This window comes from Nylanderia fulva, unplaced genomic scaffold, assembly GCF_048542155.1.
Source record: "Nylanderia fulva isolate GAGA-0341 unplaced genomic scaffold, ASM4854215v1 Scaffold61, whole genome shotgun sequence".
NCBI lineage: Eukaryota > Metazoa > Arthropoda > Insecta > Hymenoptera > Formicidae > Nylanderia > Nylanderia fulva.
The window spans coordinates 421,621-440,688 of record NW_028190710.1 but is presented as its reverse complement, the minus strand read 5'-3'; the positions used below and the strand labels follow the sequence as shown (position 1 = coordinate 440,688).

The 19,068-nt window shown below is 25.2% G+C and overlaps 4 protein-coding genes across 4 annotated transcripts; 3 read left to right on the top strand and 1 right to left on the bottom strand.

Moving 5' to 3' along the window:
* Positions 1–377: 377 nt before the first annotated feature.
* LOC114946354 (uncharacterized) lies at positions 378–2,233 on the bottom strand. Its single transcript, XM_029322804.2, has 4 exons — positions 2,107–2,233; positions 1,207–1,460; positions 985–1,095; positions 378–650 (listed from the first exon to the last, which is right to left on the bottom strand). Exons 1-4 carry the CDS (start codon positions 2,183–2,185, stop codon positions 387–389), a joined length of 708 nt encoding a protein of 235 aa, XP_029178637.1. The 5' UTR covers positions 2,186–2,233; the 3' UTR covers positions 378–386.
* Positions 1,614–5,687, top strand: LOC114946357 (uncharacterized). The gene is made up of 5 exons (XM_029322809.2): positions 1,614–2,471; positions 2,877–2,946; positions 3,786–3,944; positions 4,200–4,486; positions 5,549–5,687. Exons 3-5 carry the CDS (start codon positions 3,788–3,790, stop codon positions 5,684–5,686), a joined length of 582 nt encoding a protein of 193 aa, XP_029178642.1. The 5' UTR covers positions 1,614–2,471; positions 2,877–2,946; positions 3,786–3,787; the 3' UTR covers position 5,687.
* Positions 5,688–7,441: 1,754 nt separating this feature from the next.
* LOC114946355 (homeobox protein DBX1) lies at positions 7,442–11,305 on the top strand. Its single transcript, XM_029322805.2, has 4 exons — positions 7,442–7,956; positions 8,305–8,508; positions 10,688–10,878; positions 11,030–11,305. Exons 1-4 carry the CDS (start codon positions 7,854–7,856, stop codon positions 11,207–11,209), a joined length of 678 nt encoding a protein of 225 aa, XP_029178638.1. The 5' UTR covers positions 7,442–7,853; the 3' UTR covers positions 11,210–11,305.
* An 832-nt stretch (positions 11,306–12,137) lies between these two features.
* Positions 12,138–18,987, top strand: LOC114946352 (putative cytochrome P450 12a5, mitochondrial). Its single transcript, XM_029322803.2, has 11 exons — positions 12,138–12,311; positions 13,060–13,344; positions 14,052–14,163; positions 14,225–14,347; positions 15,469–15,610; positions 15,959–16,203; positions 16,970–17,153; positions 17,232–17,401; positions 18,197–18,275; positions 18,595–18,804; positions 18,866–18,987. Exons 1-11 carry the CDS (start codon positions 12,158–12,160, stop codon positions 18,974–18,976), a joined length of 1,815 nt encoding a protein of 604 aa, XP_029178636.2. The 5' UTR covers positions 12,138–12,157; the 3' UTR covers positions 18,977–18,987.
* The last annotated feature ends 81 nt before the right edge of the window (positions 18,988–19,068 follow it).

The window sequence follows — 19,068 nt, the reverse complement described above, 5'->3', positions numbered from 1 at the left end:
CAGAAATTATTGACTTTGACATTTTCTCGGGAAAAATTGTCTTTAATATTGGATTATGGAATATTTTATTAAAAACATATTCGACACCTTATACATAGAATACAATATTATAATTATTTATTGTACATTTTAATTATTATATATGAATAGTTTTCGATGAATGTTTTTTTTATATAAAATAAGAATACTAAGTATTAATTTTAGGACATTTTAATATGTTATACATATATATGTATATGTAATATGTATATGAAAGAAGAAAGAAAAAACTTTCTTATTCTAAAATCAAAAAATTCGATTGAAATTATTTCTTTGATTACAGCAGAAATCTTTAAAAATTTTTTGTGGAAAACAATTTTATTTTTTCCAGACAACAATAACTGTTATTATGACGGAAATAAATTACAATCGATATGATTATCCTCGCATTCGTTACTGTTTGTTTCAAATTCTTCTTTAGATGGTAACCACGCGATTAATCGTTGCATATGATCCTGCGATTTATTATTAAGGGAATTTTGCGCCGCTCTTATCACCGGAGATGATTTGCATATCAGTAATCTAATACAAGCAGAATCAGGAGCAGCTATTCTTGCTATCAGTTGATTTGGCAGATTCGGATTTCTCGCTTGATCAATCAAATTTTGAATCTATCAAACAGAATTTTAAAAAACAAATTATAATTGTATTGCATTCTTTTGAACGTATTTTAATTTTAGATTTATTTCAGATTTAAATGTGCATTTATTATCTGATGACATGTGCAATATATAATGTTAACTATATATGAATTATGAATATACTATAGAGTAAAATTTTTATATTTAATATTTGTTTAAAATTATTCAAATTTTAGGATTGATAGAAAAATTGGTTAAAGATCGATAAAAATGTGAATAAGCTAAATCCAATTCTTCTAATCATTATTTAAATTAAAATAAAAAATTAGGTTTAAAGTTTAAAATTTTGTTTACAACAACTCACTTTTTCATTTTTATTTTCTAAAGTGAATTTTAAAGGATCCCAAGTGAGTACTTCGTCATCTATATTTTTGGCAATGTGTTCTTGTGATTTTAATCCAAAGAGCGAACTTATCTGTGAAAAAAAGAAAAAAATGCTGAATATGAAGTAAATATGATAAATGTTCGTACTACATAATATTGCATAATAAAAATATTAGGAATAGTTAAATATAGTAATATTTACCATCTGTGTAAGAAATATGACACTGTTGACCGCGATTGCTGCAACTTTTTGCGAATCAAGTCCAATAAGCTGAAAGAATGCAGAAACGAGATTTGAAGGACCAAATGGCTGTTTTGCATCATTATTTTCATCGTCACCCCGCTTCTGCTTTTGTTTGTGACCTAAACTCTTAGATACTAGATCGGCAATGTCTTTAGCCGTTTCCAAATAGTTACTTGCGTATTGCAATCCTGTTTTTATCTTATCCAGAACATCTGAAATTAAGACATAATTGCTTTTATAGACAATAATGGTTTTTATAATTTTTTAAAATTAAATATACACACGCGTTTTTCAAACTTAACAAAAATTTTTTAAATTTATTTTTTATTAAAAAAAATTTTTTTTTTAAAGGCTATCTAATGAATTTGAAAATTCACATTCTAAATTCTCAATTGGTATGAAGAAAACACATAGCTGTTTTTCAAAAAATATGTTGCAAATTAGATACATCCTTTTCTCAAACTTTTACAACTCAAACAATACTCAATGAAAAAATGGTTCATTATAGTGTTTTGAAAAAGTCTCGACATCAGGTACAAGAATATGTAATAAAAAGTAGGAAGTCCCATTTAAAATTTTCATGTTGACTTTGACCGGGCTTTTCAAGGTCACCTCAAAGTCAAACAGATAACATCACCAAATAGTTTTTTTAAGTCCTACTGTTTTTTGTTTGAAACATTTCTTTATTAAATCAAGATTTTCGAAGATATTTTGCCGTTCCGGAACTTTTGCCCCTTTCTGTATATAATAAAACATTACACAGCAACAATTCTGTAGTTACACAGATTAATTTTTAGAAAAAAGATAATAATAATAACAATATATTTTTACAGATTTATTTTAAGAATAATCTCTCACCTTCGGTTTTTGCGAGCTGCACATTATCAAATATAGTTATCCAAATAACACAAAAGAGGAGGCACGAGATGCTGAACATTTTGTTGATTCTAACTATCTGACTGAGACTATATCGAGGATCTCTTGCTGAAAGCAGACTATAACGGGTGTTTTGCGTTAATTGTGCATTTATTTCTATTCTGCTGCGTCTCCAACGGTGCTCAAATTGAGTCGTTTGCGATTGTTGCTCTTCTTGCTTCGCTACCCAAGCATGAGAAAACGACATCCTTCGTGACATGTTTCGCAGCATGATTTAGTCACATTCTTGTTATAAGTCAGTAGAAAGACTGGCTAAGGCGACGAAAGTGCTAGAAGGACTAGTTCAAGTTTGTATCATCTCAATTATAGAATCTGTTTGGAAAGAGTGTTTAAATATATTAAGCAGTAATAATTTTAAAATGTATTATTAGAAATTGGGATATTTAAAAAAAAAGTATGCACAGAGTATCCCAGAATTAGTAAATCACTAAGCCTTGTAAGAAATAAAATATTAACAAAACTATATTCTTCAGTGAAATTAAGTTTACTTTGATAGAATTTAAATGTAAGGCTTAGTTATAAAAGATACATAATGGCAAAAATTGAAAATTTGCAAAAAATAACGGTCTGAACAATTTTACTGACAACTCACAAAATTAATTGTTTCCAAATAACCTGAGAAATCTTCCATTAACAGATGATCCTATAAATTTGGAATACTCTGTATAATAATAAATATTTTTATTTTTTAGCAAGTTGCATTAGAATATAACAGAAATCAAACAAATAAAAGTTAATAAACAAAGTGTGAATAAATACAAGGTAAGTCGAGAAATGTAATAGGATCTAAAATAATATCGTTTTTTTATGATAAGAACTAAAAATGTAAAATAAAATTTTTTATGCAAGATTTTATTTCTGAAAAAAAAAACGATTTAAAAATTTGGAATATTTATTATATATTTACTTCTCCTTTTCTAAATTAAATGACCCCTAATGACTTTGTATCATATATATACATATTGTCTCGAGTAATTATTGATAAATGTAGCAATCTAACAATATCTATTCTATTAATCTAACCTTCTATTTAATTAAAAAGAATTATAAAATAAATTGAATTACTAAAGAAAAAATTACAAAACAAGAGAGAGATAAAAGAAGGAGAGAGAGAGGATGGAGAGGGGGGGGGGGGAAGAAAAAGAGAACAAAAAAAAAGAAAAAAGAGAGAATTATGTATAAATTTATCAAAATAAATACATAAATTATTTTTAACTTATAAAATTATTTTTTCAATTAAGAAGAATAAATTAGTAGTCTAAAAATTATTTTTTCAATATTGTATTTTTCAGTGCAATTGGCTATTGAGGTAAATTCAATAATTCAGAAGATTAGACCTTTTATTTAAGTTTAAAAAAGCGTTTTTCTAATTTCAAATTTTCAAAAAGTCAATTTTCATCAATTTTAGGAAAATTGTAAATATGTTATTTTACTCATTTTTGGTCTTTATGCGGCAAATCACTTTTTTTAAGTTGTTCATTTCTTGATCTATTTTATTTTATAATTTTCCTCTCGCTTGTATCAGTTCTGTACGACGCATATATGTGATACATATATATAATTTTTGTTTTATCTACATATATATTTTAAAATATTTTTAGCTATGTATTGCAGTTTCCTAATATTTTGTGCATCTTGCACTTTACAAATGGCATCCGGGGAACGATCACTTTTATATCTAGATGAGGTTCGCAGTTTAAGCGAATTGCCACTGGAGAAACTGATCCAAATAAAATCTTCTCTTGAAAACACGGGATATGGTAAAAAATTATTCGTTAAATAATTTACGATTTAATATTAGCAAAATTATTTTTTAATATTATTATATATTATTACTTATTATAATTTTATATTTAAAAACAAATTCAGATAATATTGTATAATTATATAATTTATTTAATTATATAATTATATAATATATTATAATATTATATAATTTATTTCTAAATAAATAAATTTAAATAGTATATAATGTTATGCAGAAATATTTCTTTAAAATCTATTTTTATTTGCAGATAATACTGATGAAATTGAAAATGCACGCGAAGATATATCTAGTAGAAGATTATCGGTGACAATGCCAATGGCGTTGCCATTGAAAAGAAGTAGTAAGAAACCTATGCGGCGATATGAGCACTATGATGAAAAAGGCAAGGATTCGAAGATTTCAAAGATCTTTCAGCTGGCAGTAACTGCGCTTTCGTTTCTTGCATTTGGCGGTTATCTCCTTACACTTATAATAACAGCAATTCGTCGCAATATGGCTAATAATGCTACAGCCGGGAATGTCGTCGTATTTTCGGTAAGACACATCTGTTTATAAATATATATATTATTAATAAAAAAAAAATATATATATATATATATATATATTAAATATATATTATTATGTATTAAAAATATTTGTATGTTATATATTAAATATATAATTATATTATATATTTTTTGTATATACGGGGTGTTTCATTTTAATTTTTGGGTTAAAATTTCTTAAAAACCAAGGTTTTCATAAAAAATGTTATGTACAAAAGTTGTAGAATTTCGAGGGTGACATCTTATTGTAAACATAATCTTATTCTAAGTAGAGGCGTTTTCGAAATCATCATTTTTTAAAATGGAATTACTATATAATTTTCTTACATAAATTTATTCCTCATTTGGCGTAAAAATTGTTAGAGATGAATAGTTGAAAAATGGTTAGAAATACTTTATGCTTCATTCTGACACTTTTTGACAAAAAATATAAAATATCTCGTAAAATATTTAGTTCTTGATAATCTTACTTTAATAACTTTCTGCATAGAATAATGAGAGAAATCAATGAAATGGCGGAGTTATAATATAATCTTTAATGTCAGAAAAACATAGTTATTTTTAAAAAATCTGCAGTTGCCCTCCTCCCTCCACACATTGCAAAATACATTTTTTTTACTCACAAGAATATATTTTTCTTAAAAAAGTAATACGTAATAATATGTTTATCAAAATAATGACCTTTGAAATATCGAAAATGTCTCACCAAATAAGACTATGTTTACAACAAAATGTCTTCCTCGGCGTCCTACAATTTTTGTATAAAACATTTTTTGATGAAAGCCTTGATTTTTAAGAAATTTCAATCCAAAAGTTAAAATGAGACATTCTGTATATTAAAATTAATATAATTATATATGTATAAATTTCTAAGAAATTTTTTTTAAAAGTCTTTTTTAGTTTATTGTTGATGTAACTTACAAAATCTTGACTTATAATATATTATAAGAAATATAAATATATATATATATATATATATATATATATATATAGATTCTTGATAAATATATAGTTAATCGATCATACTTAAATTACTAATTATTTTTTCTAGAATCTGCAAAGTTTACAAAAATTAAATCGTCAAAGGCGTAACATTTTAATATTTGATCCAATGGAGAATAATTTTGAAACTGACAAACTTTATGAAGGAATGATTATGCTTTCAAGAAGTTATGCTTTATACAATTAATTATAAGGTGTATAAAAATGTTTTATTTTAAGATTTATTATTCAAACATATTATATATATTACAATTAGTAAAGATATAACTAATCTAATATAATAAGAAAACAAGAATATTTCGTAAAGCGCCAGTAAATATAATCACAAGGATAAAACTCTTTGAAAAAATTTCTTAGACGACCAAACTGGGCAAAAAATGTTAATTTATTAGATCTTCCTCATTACGTTTCGACCTTTGGTTTAGGTCCTTATCAAATGAACAAACGTTAAATGTTAAAATGCAAGATTTTTTGATGTCAATATAATAAAATATGTATAATAGTCATTATTATAAAAATATATGTGCAAAATCACGTGTGTCTACTGAGACATTTAGCTAACAACTTGTTGAAGAGGAAGATCTAATAAATTAACATTTTTTGCCTAGTTTGGTCGTCTAAAAAATTTTTTCAAAGAGTTTTATCCTTATAACTAATCTAATATAATAGAATAAATCAATAATAATAGCAAATATTTTATAAAAAATAAAACAAATTTGTGTCAAAATGTTAATTTTTTATTACAATTAACTTAATAAAATATTATTTTTAAATATTCAATAAATTTTATTTATTTTTTTGTGGATTAAACCAACTTATATACATATATGTATATGTATATAAAGCATATTGTAATATAATTTTATATCAAATAGAGTAAGTATTTGATAATTAATTTTCAAAAAAATTTTTCCTGTTTTTTTGCAGTCTGACTAACATAAGAATTATTTGCATCAATCGATTTACTGAATTCGAAGAATGCTTATCGCACAAATCTGACAAACCCTTGAAAATCTTAAAACCTAATAAAATCGAATAGAGGACCGCGATGTGTACATATCTCGAAGAATATTCTTAGCGTGTGGGTAGAAAGGCAGCTTCAAACATGGCTCTTCAAATAAACACCTAAGTGACTGTGTACTTCGCAAACCTCTACACGCAAAAATAACCATATGGCTCTTCCAGAGATATCATCGACCACACACATACATCTCTATCATATCATTGTTCCATCAATACATGCAATTATTATTTGTAACATACTCTTCAAAATTCAATCCATTTCTGATTACGTGTCAATCATGTTCGAAAGTATAATAGCGACTATACATTTTACATTTTTTATAGACATTTAATTAATCTACATATAAAGATTTTTATTTTTTAATTAGCCGAATTTTTTAATTAGTCTAATTTAATTAGCGTGGTTTTAAATAAACAATATTATATCTTTAATTACTAATGTTTTTTTATTACTAATGCTCGAAAATTTCTGAATGTAATTTAATATTTTTTTATTTGAAACTTTGAGATCTGAATCTTGTATTATATACTATAAAAAAATAAGGCAAATAAAAATTTATAAGATTTAAATGTTTAAATAAGTAAAGAAATGTCAAATTGTAAAATGTCAAAAATTATGACAGAAACTGTCAAATAAAGAGTTTATTCATAGAATAAAAAATCAGCTAATTAATTAAGTCAATTTTAAACGGAATTATTATACCATTATTGACTCCTTAGCTTTTCAACGAGTATTTCTCGTGACGCGAAGAATATTAATTTGAAACTTGTATTAAACTGCCTCCGACGCATCATTTGGTCGGACCAATCTTCTCTCAGGTTCCGCCTACCAGTATTTTCGTGGACCAATCCAGTTAATCCAATTAAAATACAACTGGGGGCGCGTTGATTTTTTTTCGACCAGAAATCTTCTCTTAACATGGCACAGTCTGTCTTCTATCATTCACTTTTATGCTGTTCTGCAGCTTTCTTGAATATTTTTCCGAAAGTAATAATTCCTTGTTATGAAGTGATTTGAATTCCACATAGTCAAACTATTTTTTTTTATCAAAGGTGCAATTAATGTAATTCCACATAATAATAATATGATAAAGAGTGAACAGTTGAGTGAAGAGTTCAAATAAACAGTGAAGAAGTTGTTATTCATAAATATCGCTAAAACTTATTTAATACTAGTATTTAATAATATTTTTAATCATATAATGTAGCAATATATTGGTGTACAGAGACGTAACATATGTAAAATATTAACGCATACTTTCAATTGGTGACGTGAGCGTAATAATTGATAGTGCCATTTGTATTTTGAATGAACTCGTAAGAAAGAGAAGATGATTGGAATTAATACTCATCTTATGAATAACTCTAGTTCTAAACAATTAAAGTTTGGCATGGATCGGATATTATCAAATGAAATTCGCACAAAGAAAACAGGTAAAACTTCACATATTTAGAAGTTATATATATATATATATATATATATATACATATAATTTGTAAATTATATAATTAATAGAATCTTGCTTTTGGATGGTTTATATATCTAATAAAGTAAAATATTATTTTTTATATTTAATTTATGACTAAACTACATATTTTGAATAATTTCAATAAATTAACTCATTTCATATTTCTTTAATTAAAAATCTACTTTATATATTAGTTTTCTGTCAAACAAAAGTTTTAATTGTGGTTTGAACATATTTTATGCGCTTTATATTGCATATTTCGTATTCAAAGGGAGATTTCTTTTAATTCTTCAAAACTTATGTACGTTGATAGATATTCTTAAGCCACTTGCGATACAACTTCCGCCAATGTGTTGCGCTTGTATTGAAAGTTGCGGCCAATGCAAAAATATCAGAGCTTGCATGTCATTCCCGTATGTGCATTCATCATTATCCGAGGGCATCACATCTACGTCTACTGGAGTAATGCAGTTAGCACCTTTGTATCGGCCGGCATCATTACGTCCTGTACTAAGAAGTGAGTTATATTAAGTTATATTACAACATTTATAATTGTATAATTTTTTTCAAAATTTGCAAACTATATATATTCTATAGAAAAATTACAAACATTTTTTTAACCAAAATTTATTTTGGCAATAACTGTATTATTTTATTGCACCTTTGTTATTTTTATTACATTTAATATATTTTGTAATTTCATAAATTTTAAATTAAAATTCTAATTAACAAAGAAAGAGAAAAATAAATTTTCAATAAAATTATATGATTTTGTTTTTGAAAACTAAATTTGTCAAAAGATATTAATTTTTTGTTAATTACAAGATCTACCAACAAATTATCGAAAACAATCAAAAATTATACATAAAAATACTTCAATGTTTTTATAGAAAAAAAATAAAGTTTATATTCGTAAAAAAATTTGCAATGAGAAAAAGATACACATCCAGTGATAGACATAAATTATATATACATATATAATTACGTTTAAAAATATAACATGTAAATATAATTTTTTTAAAGGTAAATCTTAATAATATTTTAATATAAATAAAAAGCAATATAAATATAAATAATATAAATATAAAGCAATATTTTATTTTTAAAAATTCCATGAAAAAGATAGACTTTATTTTGAATGAGAACGTTGTGTAGATACGTTGAAATCTTTTATTCTTAATTAATTAACGATTTATTAATTAAATTGAAATGTGAGTCTTTGCACAGATTTACCAGATTATTTTAAAAGGGTCTGACCGAAAGATCACAGATTACGTCATTGACAAATGTTACCATATGGACGCATTATTTTGTCCCTCTGATATCCAGAAGCAAGTAGAGCAAAATATTTACGTGTCAGTGTATTCTCGTGTTTCCTGTCTGTGTTTAAACGACATCTTAAGTGCCACCGAGCGTTTACACGTATGGTATAAACGGCGGTTTCAATGCATTTTCTCAGTCGATTATTATAAAATTTGACAAACATATATACGCATCTCTTCTTTGGTTTTCTTGTTAATTATTTTATTGTTATTAATGTAACATGTTATAAAATTTTATAAAATAGAATTATAAAATAAAATTATTTTTATATTTTTATTAAAATAAATATAAATGAAGAGAGATAAGAAGCAATAAAAAAATATATGCAGAATTTAAACTCACTTCTTTATAATCTGCATTTAATATACTAAATATTATAATAAATTTATAAATATGTAATATATAAAACAATAATATTTGAATCATTATTAATTTATAATGTGTGATTAATAGGATTATTTGAGATACATCTATTTTTTATTATTTTCTTTCAACATTTTATATCAACACATACTTGTTTGAATAATTATATTAATTTTTCATTTAAAGTGAATCAATAAAATGTAGCGGAATTCATGAATTAGAAATATACGCTCAAAGATTAACACATGAAAATCCCAAAATAACTGTGATGTTAGAGGTATCTGTACAAAGATTTGGCTGAGTGGGAGCACCACACTGTTTAAATACGTACAGATGTTGTATACTTTCGTGCGGCTGTAAATCAGCCCGAAGTATCCCATCTTGGAGGCTTCTTTGGACTGATTGTGAGATCCGTAGAAACTGATACCCATAGAGCCAAAAGTAACTCTTATGACGCTGTCCACCTGATTCACAGATCTTTTTTTCTTTTTTGCAATGTTTTGTAAATGTTTATATTAAATTATAAATGAGTTGTAAAAGTTTAGGAATATATTTGCAATAAATATGTTATAATTACGTATTTGTAATAAATATTTTAATAGAATTATATTTGTAATATATATTATTATTAGTAAATTACCATGATATTTATAATAAATATTTTATATAAAAAATTTCTATTTTACATTTATTTATATTTATAACAAAGACAATTAAAAATATTTAATTTAATTAAAATAAAATTATAGCACACAAAAATAAACAGTTAAAAAAGTAGACTAAGAAAAATAAAAATTCAGAATTTTATTTATCTTTATTGTAAACGGTCATAATTAATTAATAAGAAATGTTTTTCATAAATTTTATATGGATTAATATTTTTGTAATTTTAATTTAAAATAAAGGAAAGAGATCTGCATCAAGATTTTTTCTCTCGATCGTTTTTTAAATGTTATACTAATATTCATGACTATAATACAGAAGATAAATTCAGATAACACATTTTCCAGCACCTATATCATCTTCATCCTCAACAATGAATTCTTCCGAAACAAATACGCGAAGAAAAAGATCGTGGTCCAGAGCCGTGTTTAGTTCTTTACAACGGAAAGGCTTGGAAAGAAGATTTTCATTACAAAAGTACATCACAAAGCCAGACAGACGACAGTTGGCAGCGACTTTAGGCTTAACAGATGCACAGGTTGTATTATTTATAAAACATAAGATTTCTAGTATAAGTTTTAGAAAAACAAAATCTCGTAATAATAATATTCTCTCTCATTATAATTGCATATAAAAATAATATTAATAATAGTGATTTATTTATTTTAATTAATAGAACTTGCTTTTAGGTCAAAGTTTGGTTTCAAAATCGTCGGATGAAATGGCGACATACAAGAGAAAGCGAAAATGCTGCATTGGCTGGTCCAGATTCCACGCAGAAAGATTTTTCGCAAAAATTAGTTAAATCCAACGCTAATGACGCGACACAACAAAACGAAGAAGACGTAGAAATCGATGTAGATTTATAAAACATATATATACATATATAAATAATTTGATTATTTAATAATACATTAAAAAATGTATCAAAAAAATTTTAGCATTAAAAGAATTATTATTATAATAATAACATTACAACATTACAATGTATATTAATGTGTAAGCAATGTCACTGTGTTAATAATGTGTGGAATAATTACGTATTTTTTTAAAGGAAAAGAACAGTATACAACTTTAAAGTTCAATTTTGCAAACATATAAATAATAACTGGATTAAATTATAATGTAATAAAAAAATTTTATTATAAAAAATATTTTATGTATGAAAGTAATTTACAATATAATAGACTTGTCATATTTACATTAATATAGTTTCCTATTAATTTGTCAAATTCGTCCACTTATAATTATAAAGGCTAATAATAAAAAGATAATATAAGAGCCAGCTCATAAAAAAATTATATGGATTCTAATTACTGCATTAGCTCTTTTTGCTATTTTTATTATCTTTTTATTAATTAATACTTTATATACGCGTAAAAATATTTTTTAATATTTTGTATTAAATCTCGAAAATTATATAAGACAACTATATATATATTAATGTCAAAGAATGAATTTATAATCGATACGATTGTCTCTTTTTTGTCGATATACTTCCGCGGCAACGATTTTGTTATTTCTTTCTTTATCGATGCAAAGATTTATGAGGTGGTTATATGCGATAATATTTCACAATTATTTTAGTATTTCTAAGCTGTATATTTTAGTGGAGCAGGGTAGCGGAAAAAATATTAAACTTTCCTAAGTATGTGTATTACATATATATATATATATATATATATATATATATATATATACTTGCGTCTGTGTTTGTAATTGTATATTTACTTGCATAATTGTGATTTTACAAATAATTATAATTTGATAAACATTTATTTGATTTTAGGAGATCAAACAATATCATAATCGCAAAGATGATACATTGCTTGCGATCTACCTTTGTTACCCGATACCTTTCTTTGCAAGTATATGGAACATGTTTCTATCGCTCGACAACGAAATTAGCGGACACATTAGCAGCTAACGAGGAAAGAAAATGCGTATCACTTAACTCCAATGACATAATAAGTAAGAAATATAGGGTGTTTCTAAATTAGTGCGAAAAATTTTAGATGATTTTTTTGTTGAAAAGGGAGATTTTTTTATATAAAGATATATTCTTTCCTAAGGAGTACACTTCTTCAAAGGAAGAAGTGAAAATTAGATATTTTTTTCTAAAAATTATTGATTTTACGAAAAAATAAAAGAAATAAAAAAGGAATGAAAAGCTTTCTAACGCATATTTTTGATCACATTCTGATCGGTCAAAAAGTTTTAAAATAAAATATAAAATAAAAATAATATATTAATAAAAAATTAAATAGAGATTGTTATAGTTTCATCCTCTTATAACGTTACAGAAAAAATTTTTTAAATATAATAAATATCGTTTTTACTAGTGGAAAATATTTACCAAATTTTTTTAACTTGTTTAAAATTTAAGAAAAAATTAAAAATCTAATTTTTACCTCTTCCTTTAGAGGAGTATACTTTTTAGAAAGAATATAATAAACTTTTATATGAAAAATCCTTATAATTTTCGACAAAAAATCATTTCTTAAAATTTTTCGCACTTATTTGAAACACTATATTTATATACATATTTTTTTATGTATAATAACTATCAGTAGATTCAAATTAAATTATAAATTGTGTTTCGCTAAATTGTTGCATCTGCAAATCTTAAAAAAAGAATTATACTTTGCTGCAATAAGTAAATTATAAAATTAAATATTAATAGCCATTGATCTCGTTTAAATTTTTTTATTATTATTAGCTGCCACAGTAACACAATCACATGCAATTCCGGCAATAACTGCACCTGTGACGTCATCAAAAGCGATGCCATTATTGGAGACAGTGAATCCCGAGATAGTTACGGAAGACATTGAAATTTCTGCATCAAAGATTGAACCATTTGGTCATGTAGATAAAACCTCGTTGCCGTTCGAGGAGATTCCTGGTCCGATGATACTTAAATTATGGGAAAAGTATTGGAGATACGTGCCACTTTTGGGTACGCAACTGTTTTGCAGTCTGCTAATCAGCAGATTTATCCAGGGTATGATCCCTTGTAACTCAATTGCCTGAAATTTGAAGAGTTATATTATTTTTTTTTTTCTAAATTAACGGTGGCTAGAAGAATATATAATTTTTTGATCAGAATGCAAATAAAATTTCAATTCTTCAAATTTTAAGCAAATTGTCGTTAAAATCTCAAGAAATTATACATAAACATATAACATGAGGTAGTAAAGTTTTCCGAAATTGTATAAATACATATATATTTTTTAAATTGATTATTTATATTCAAATTTAGATTGATAAGCAATCAAATGCTTATTTATATGTTTATTGTTCGTAGGAAAAAGATCAATAAACTATAAAATAAACTATTTTATTTTTATCAATAATAAAAAAAATATTTTATATTATATGATAAAATATAGTATAATGTATGCATATATGTATATAGATAAAAATGTTATATATATATATTTATATATACATATATATCGATATACATATTTATAACTATATATAATATTATAATATAATTTTTTAAAATTATGCAGTACAAAATTGAAATTATTAGAATAATTAATCAATTATTAAAACCACTTGGACGAGCAAATTTAAAGAAACATTAAAATTAATTACATATAATTAAAAATTAAATATAAATTAAAAGTTAAAACAAATTAATATAAAATTTACAGTGTATTTTATATTCTGACTGAAAATATTTTTTATGGGTTAATATTGTAGGACGATTATCTTGGAATCGCAATGTCACGCCGATTAAGTATTTATTCGATGAGTATGGATGCATCGTGCGAATTAATGGTCCCCTTGTAAATGACATAGTTATGATTCACAGGTGAGATATTACAATTGTTTTTTATGTTCATCTTCAAGCAAATTCATCGATTGTTTGTTAGGTCTGAGCATATAGCGGAAGTATTCAAGCAAGAGAGTGAGTCGCCTGTTCGTAGTGGCATCGACATTCTTCAACATTACCGGCTTAATCATCGCAAGTGTCGTTCCGCTGGACCGTTCTCCCTGCATAAGTATAAATATGACTGATTTTATATATAGAATATATAACACAATTTATATTGCAATAAATTTTAATTTAAAATTATTTTCATTAAATTCATTAAATATTAATCATTAAAATATATACAAAGTATTTCTAAATACATAAGTGCAAAAAACTTTAGAGATGATTTTTTGTCGATAATTAAAAGAAAAGTTTTTCATATATTTCTATCTCCGTCCCTAAGGCGTTACTTTCTTTTAAAGAAAGAAGTAAAAATAAGGTTTTTAATTCTTTTCTTAAATTTTTTGGACAAGTTAAAAAAATTAGTAAATATTTTTCATTTCTAGTAAAAAGAATATTAATGAATATTTTTTAAATACTTTCCGTATTTAGTATATTATATGAAACTAACAATCCCTATTTAATTTTTTATTAACTTTTTAACCAATCGGAATGTGATTATCTAAAAATATGTATTAAAAAGTTTTAAATTCCTTTAGAAATTTTTTCTTTTTTTCTTTTTTTCTTTTTTTCTTTTTTGCAAAATCAATAATTTTTCAATTTTTAAAAAATAAAAGCCTAATTTTCATCTCTTTTGAAGAAATGTAATTATTCAGACAGGGAGTATAAGTATAGGAGTATAAGTTTATATGAAAAACCGCTCTTATATAATTGTCGATAAAGAATCATATCTCAAAATTTTTTGCACGTATTTAAAAACACCTTGTGTAAAATACACAAAATAATAAGAAATCTAATTTAATTATATTTACAAAACATTTTTATATATTTTATTGTATATTCAAAATATCTTTATATATTTTATATTCATATAAAATATGAATATACTTATATAAAATATATAAGATAATAATAAATCTAATTACATGTATATTTACAAAACATTTGATATCATAAGCAAAACATTTTTCTTAAATTAAATAAATATACAATCATATTTATTTTTTATATTTATATAAAAGTATTTATATGAAAGTATTTTGTATAAAATATTATTTATGTAAAAGAATTTATATAAAATATTTATATAACAATATTTATATAATTTTTAGAAAAAAATATTTAACGTTTTTGTAAGATATTAAATAATGCAGTAATTTTGTAAACTTTATAAAATACCAGGCAAGGTTTAGAATGGTTAGAACTGAAAGAGAAAGTTGATCAACCATTACATGAAACAACTTCGAATTATGTCGGAAAACTGAATTCAGTGTGTGACGAATTAGTTAACAAAATTCGTAGAATACGCAATCGACAAAGCGAGGTATGCTACATGTTAACAAATTAAATTTAATAATTAAATTTAATTTAATTATAAATCAAATTTAATAGATTAATGTAAAAAATTTGATATAATAATAATATTAATCAAATAATGTTAATTAAATAGCGCACAAAATAAACGTTTAAAGAATAGAGGAAAATTATGAAAAAACAATCTTTTATGTACATAAATCTTATAAAATTATATCAGTGTACGATAATTATGAGAATAAATTTTCAAAGATGACAGTGCTTGATTGCACAAGCATAATATTATTATCAAATATAGCTTAATATAATAATGGTATACACTTGAAAAATAGTATTTTAATTACTATTTGAACAACAGGTACCAACAAATTTTCATCAGGATTTTACCGCATGGGGTTTGGAATGTTTCTATGTAATGATGTTCAATAGGCATCTTGGTTTCCTCGATTCTTCGAAATCAACATCCGAGGCCACAAAAATTATGGATGCGTTAAGTACAGCTCATACGTATATGAGTCGATGCGAAACTGGATTTCAAGTTTGGAGATTTTTCGAAACTCCATTCGCCAAAAAACTTTTTACAGCTTGCGACATCCTTGACGAGTGAGTCACGAAAAATTTGATTAGAGAAAATATCTCAACAAAAAACTTATCAAATATATTAGTATTCCGTTTTGTGTATATTTATTGTATAATAATAATTATATTTTTAACAATAATTATATTAGGTCCTTAAATAAGTTCTCGCTGTTTTTTTTGTTAAAAAAAAACATTTATTTAAAATATAAGGCTTACAATAACTTTACTCAAAGTATTGTCTATCATTAGAGACCACACAGCAATACCTCCAATTCTTCGTCTTCAAACTTTGTCGGTGCTCCAGAACGTTCTTTATCTTCAAGGTCAAAGTCATTATTTTTAAAGCGCCTAAACCAGTCTCTGCATGTCGTATTCGACAGAGCATTGTCACCATATGTTTCAACAAGAATTCTGTGTGCTTCAGCTGCAGATTTCTTTTGAATAAAGCAGTGCAATAAAATTCCCCGCAAAAACACTTTATTTGGCACAAAAGTAGACATTTTCGCAATAGGTAATTAAACACGTGGTTGACACTGTGGTAAACTGTATCTACTAGAATTTGAGGTTACATATAGTACTACTTAGCTGATGCGTTTCCGTACGAAATTCCATGCACAGAGTGCCGCTACGCCATCTTTTAAGAAACAGCGAGAACTTATTCAAGGACCTAATATAATTATAATTTTATTAAATATATTATTTGATTGTGCAATGACCACAAAATTTTTATCCTTTAGTAATATTTTACTTTGTTGATTTGATGAACATTTACACATATGGATCTTTTTAGGATTATTGAAAAATATATTCGCCAAATGCAGAGCAAACTGCAGATTTCTTCGCTATCAAAACAAGAAAAATCTATGAATGAAGAAAAAACATTATCATTGCTCGAAAAAATGATGATTCGGGGTATCAATTCGGAAGATATTGCTATCCTTTTGATGGACATGATTATTCTAGGCGTCCAGGCTGTAATATGCAATATAATATTTGATATAAACAAAAAATAAATATATAAACATATGTAATAAATAATTTTTTATTTCTAGGTTATTAATTGTGAGGCGTTTCTGCTTTATTTCTTAGCAAGAAATCCTAGAATACAGAAACGTTTATATAACGAAATTATCTCTATTATACCTAAAACAGACAAAGCTATAACAAAAAAAACCTTGGAAAATATGCCATATTTAAAAGCATGCATAAAGGAAAGCCTTAGGTAATATAATTAATAAAAATAAAATAATGGTTATTTTATATAGTCTTTCTCCATTATAATTTAAAAAACTTTGAATAGTCATATATTAGTATCTATAATAAGCAGCTAATTAATAGAATAATAAACAAGAAGTGTCATACTTTTATTTATTTTTGGAAATGATTCTTTGTTATAAATTATATAAGTTTTTTTATATAAACATTTACTCCTATATTCCTCCTTAAGAAGTTACATTTCTTCAAACAGAAGATAAAAATCACATTTTTATTTTTTTCTCTTTTAGTTAAAAATTAGACAAGTTAAAAATGAAATTTGATAAATATTTTATACTAGTAAAAAAGATCCTTATTAACATTTTTAAAATTTTCCCGTTTCATTATAAGAGGATGAAATTAACAATCCCTATCCAATTTTTCTATTAAAACTTTTTAGCAAATCGGAATGTGATATATCAAAATAATATGTGCTAGAAAGCTTGATTCCTTTAGAAACTTTTTTATTTCTTTAATTTTTTTCGTAAAATCAATAATTTTCAAGAAAAAAATAACTTAATTTTTACCTCTCTTTAGGACGCAGATGAAAATTAGATTTTTATTTTTAGGAGTATATGTTTATATGAAAAATCTCCGTCAATTTTTGACAACGAATCATCTAAAATTTTTCATACTTATGGGGCCCCCTATACCTGTACATAAAATATATTATATATTTTTGTGAATTTTATATATACACACACGCACACGCACACGCCCACACTTAATATTATATGTATTGTATAAATTTTTTATGTGAAAGGTTGCGACCAGCATTTCCCTATTTGACGAGATTATTATCATCGACAATTTCGCTACATGGATACACGATACCGAAGGGAGTAAGTTGAAAGTACCAGTTTTTAACTCTATAAGTAACCTCCATAGCAAAAAACCAGTGATATCACAGTGATATGCTCTGGATGTCATAGCGATGTGCGAATGCGAATGTCCGCTTTGTCACAATGTAACATCACAATGATATCATTGTGACATCACACTTTGTGACAAACAAGTGTAATATCACAATGATATCATTGTGACATCACACTTTGTGACAAAGCGGACATTCGCACATTGCTATGACATCCACAGCATATCACTGTGATATCACTGGTATTTTGCTATGGGGGAAGATAATAAATAATTTTTGCGTTCTAGACCTTCATTATAATGGCGAATCAAATAACATCGCAACGCGAGGAGTATTTTGAGGATCCTGGCAAGTATCAGCCAGAAAGATGGCTAAAACAGAATGAAAATGCGAGTAATTTTTATCAAGAGTATGCATGTCTACCTTTCGGACATGGTATACGATCCTGTCTAGGAAAAGATTTAGCTGAAATGCAAATGATGTTACTCACTGCAAAGGTAAATTTTGCATATAATAATGTAACAGGAAAATGGCATAATTTAATATTTTCTTTTACAGTTGGTACGAGAATTTACAATTGAATACGATTATGCTGATATTCAAAGTCAATTTCTTATGGTTAATGTGCCAAACAAATCATTACGTTTTCGATTCTTAGATAGGAACTAAAGAATAATAAAAATTAGACATGATTAGAAGAATTTAAGAAATATAATTAATAGATATGATTATATTACGTAGGATTATTTTTCTGTAAAAAA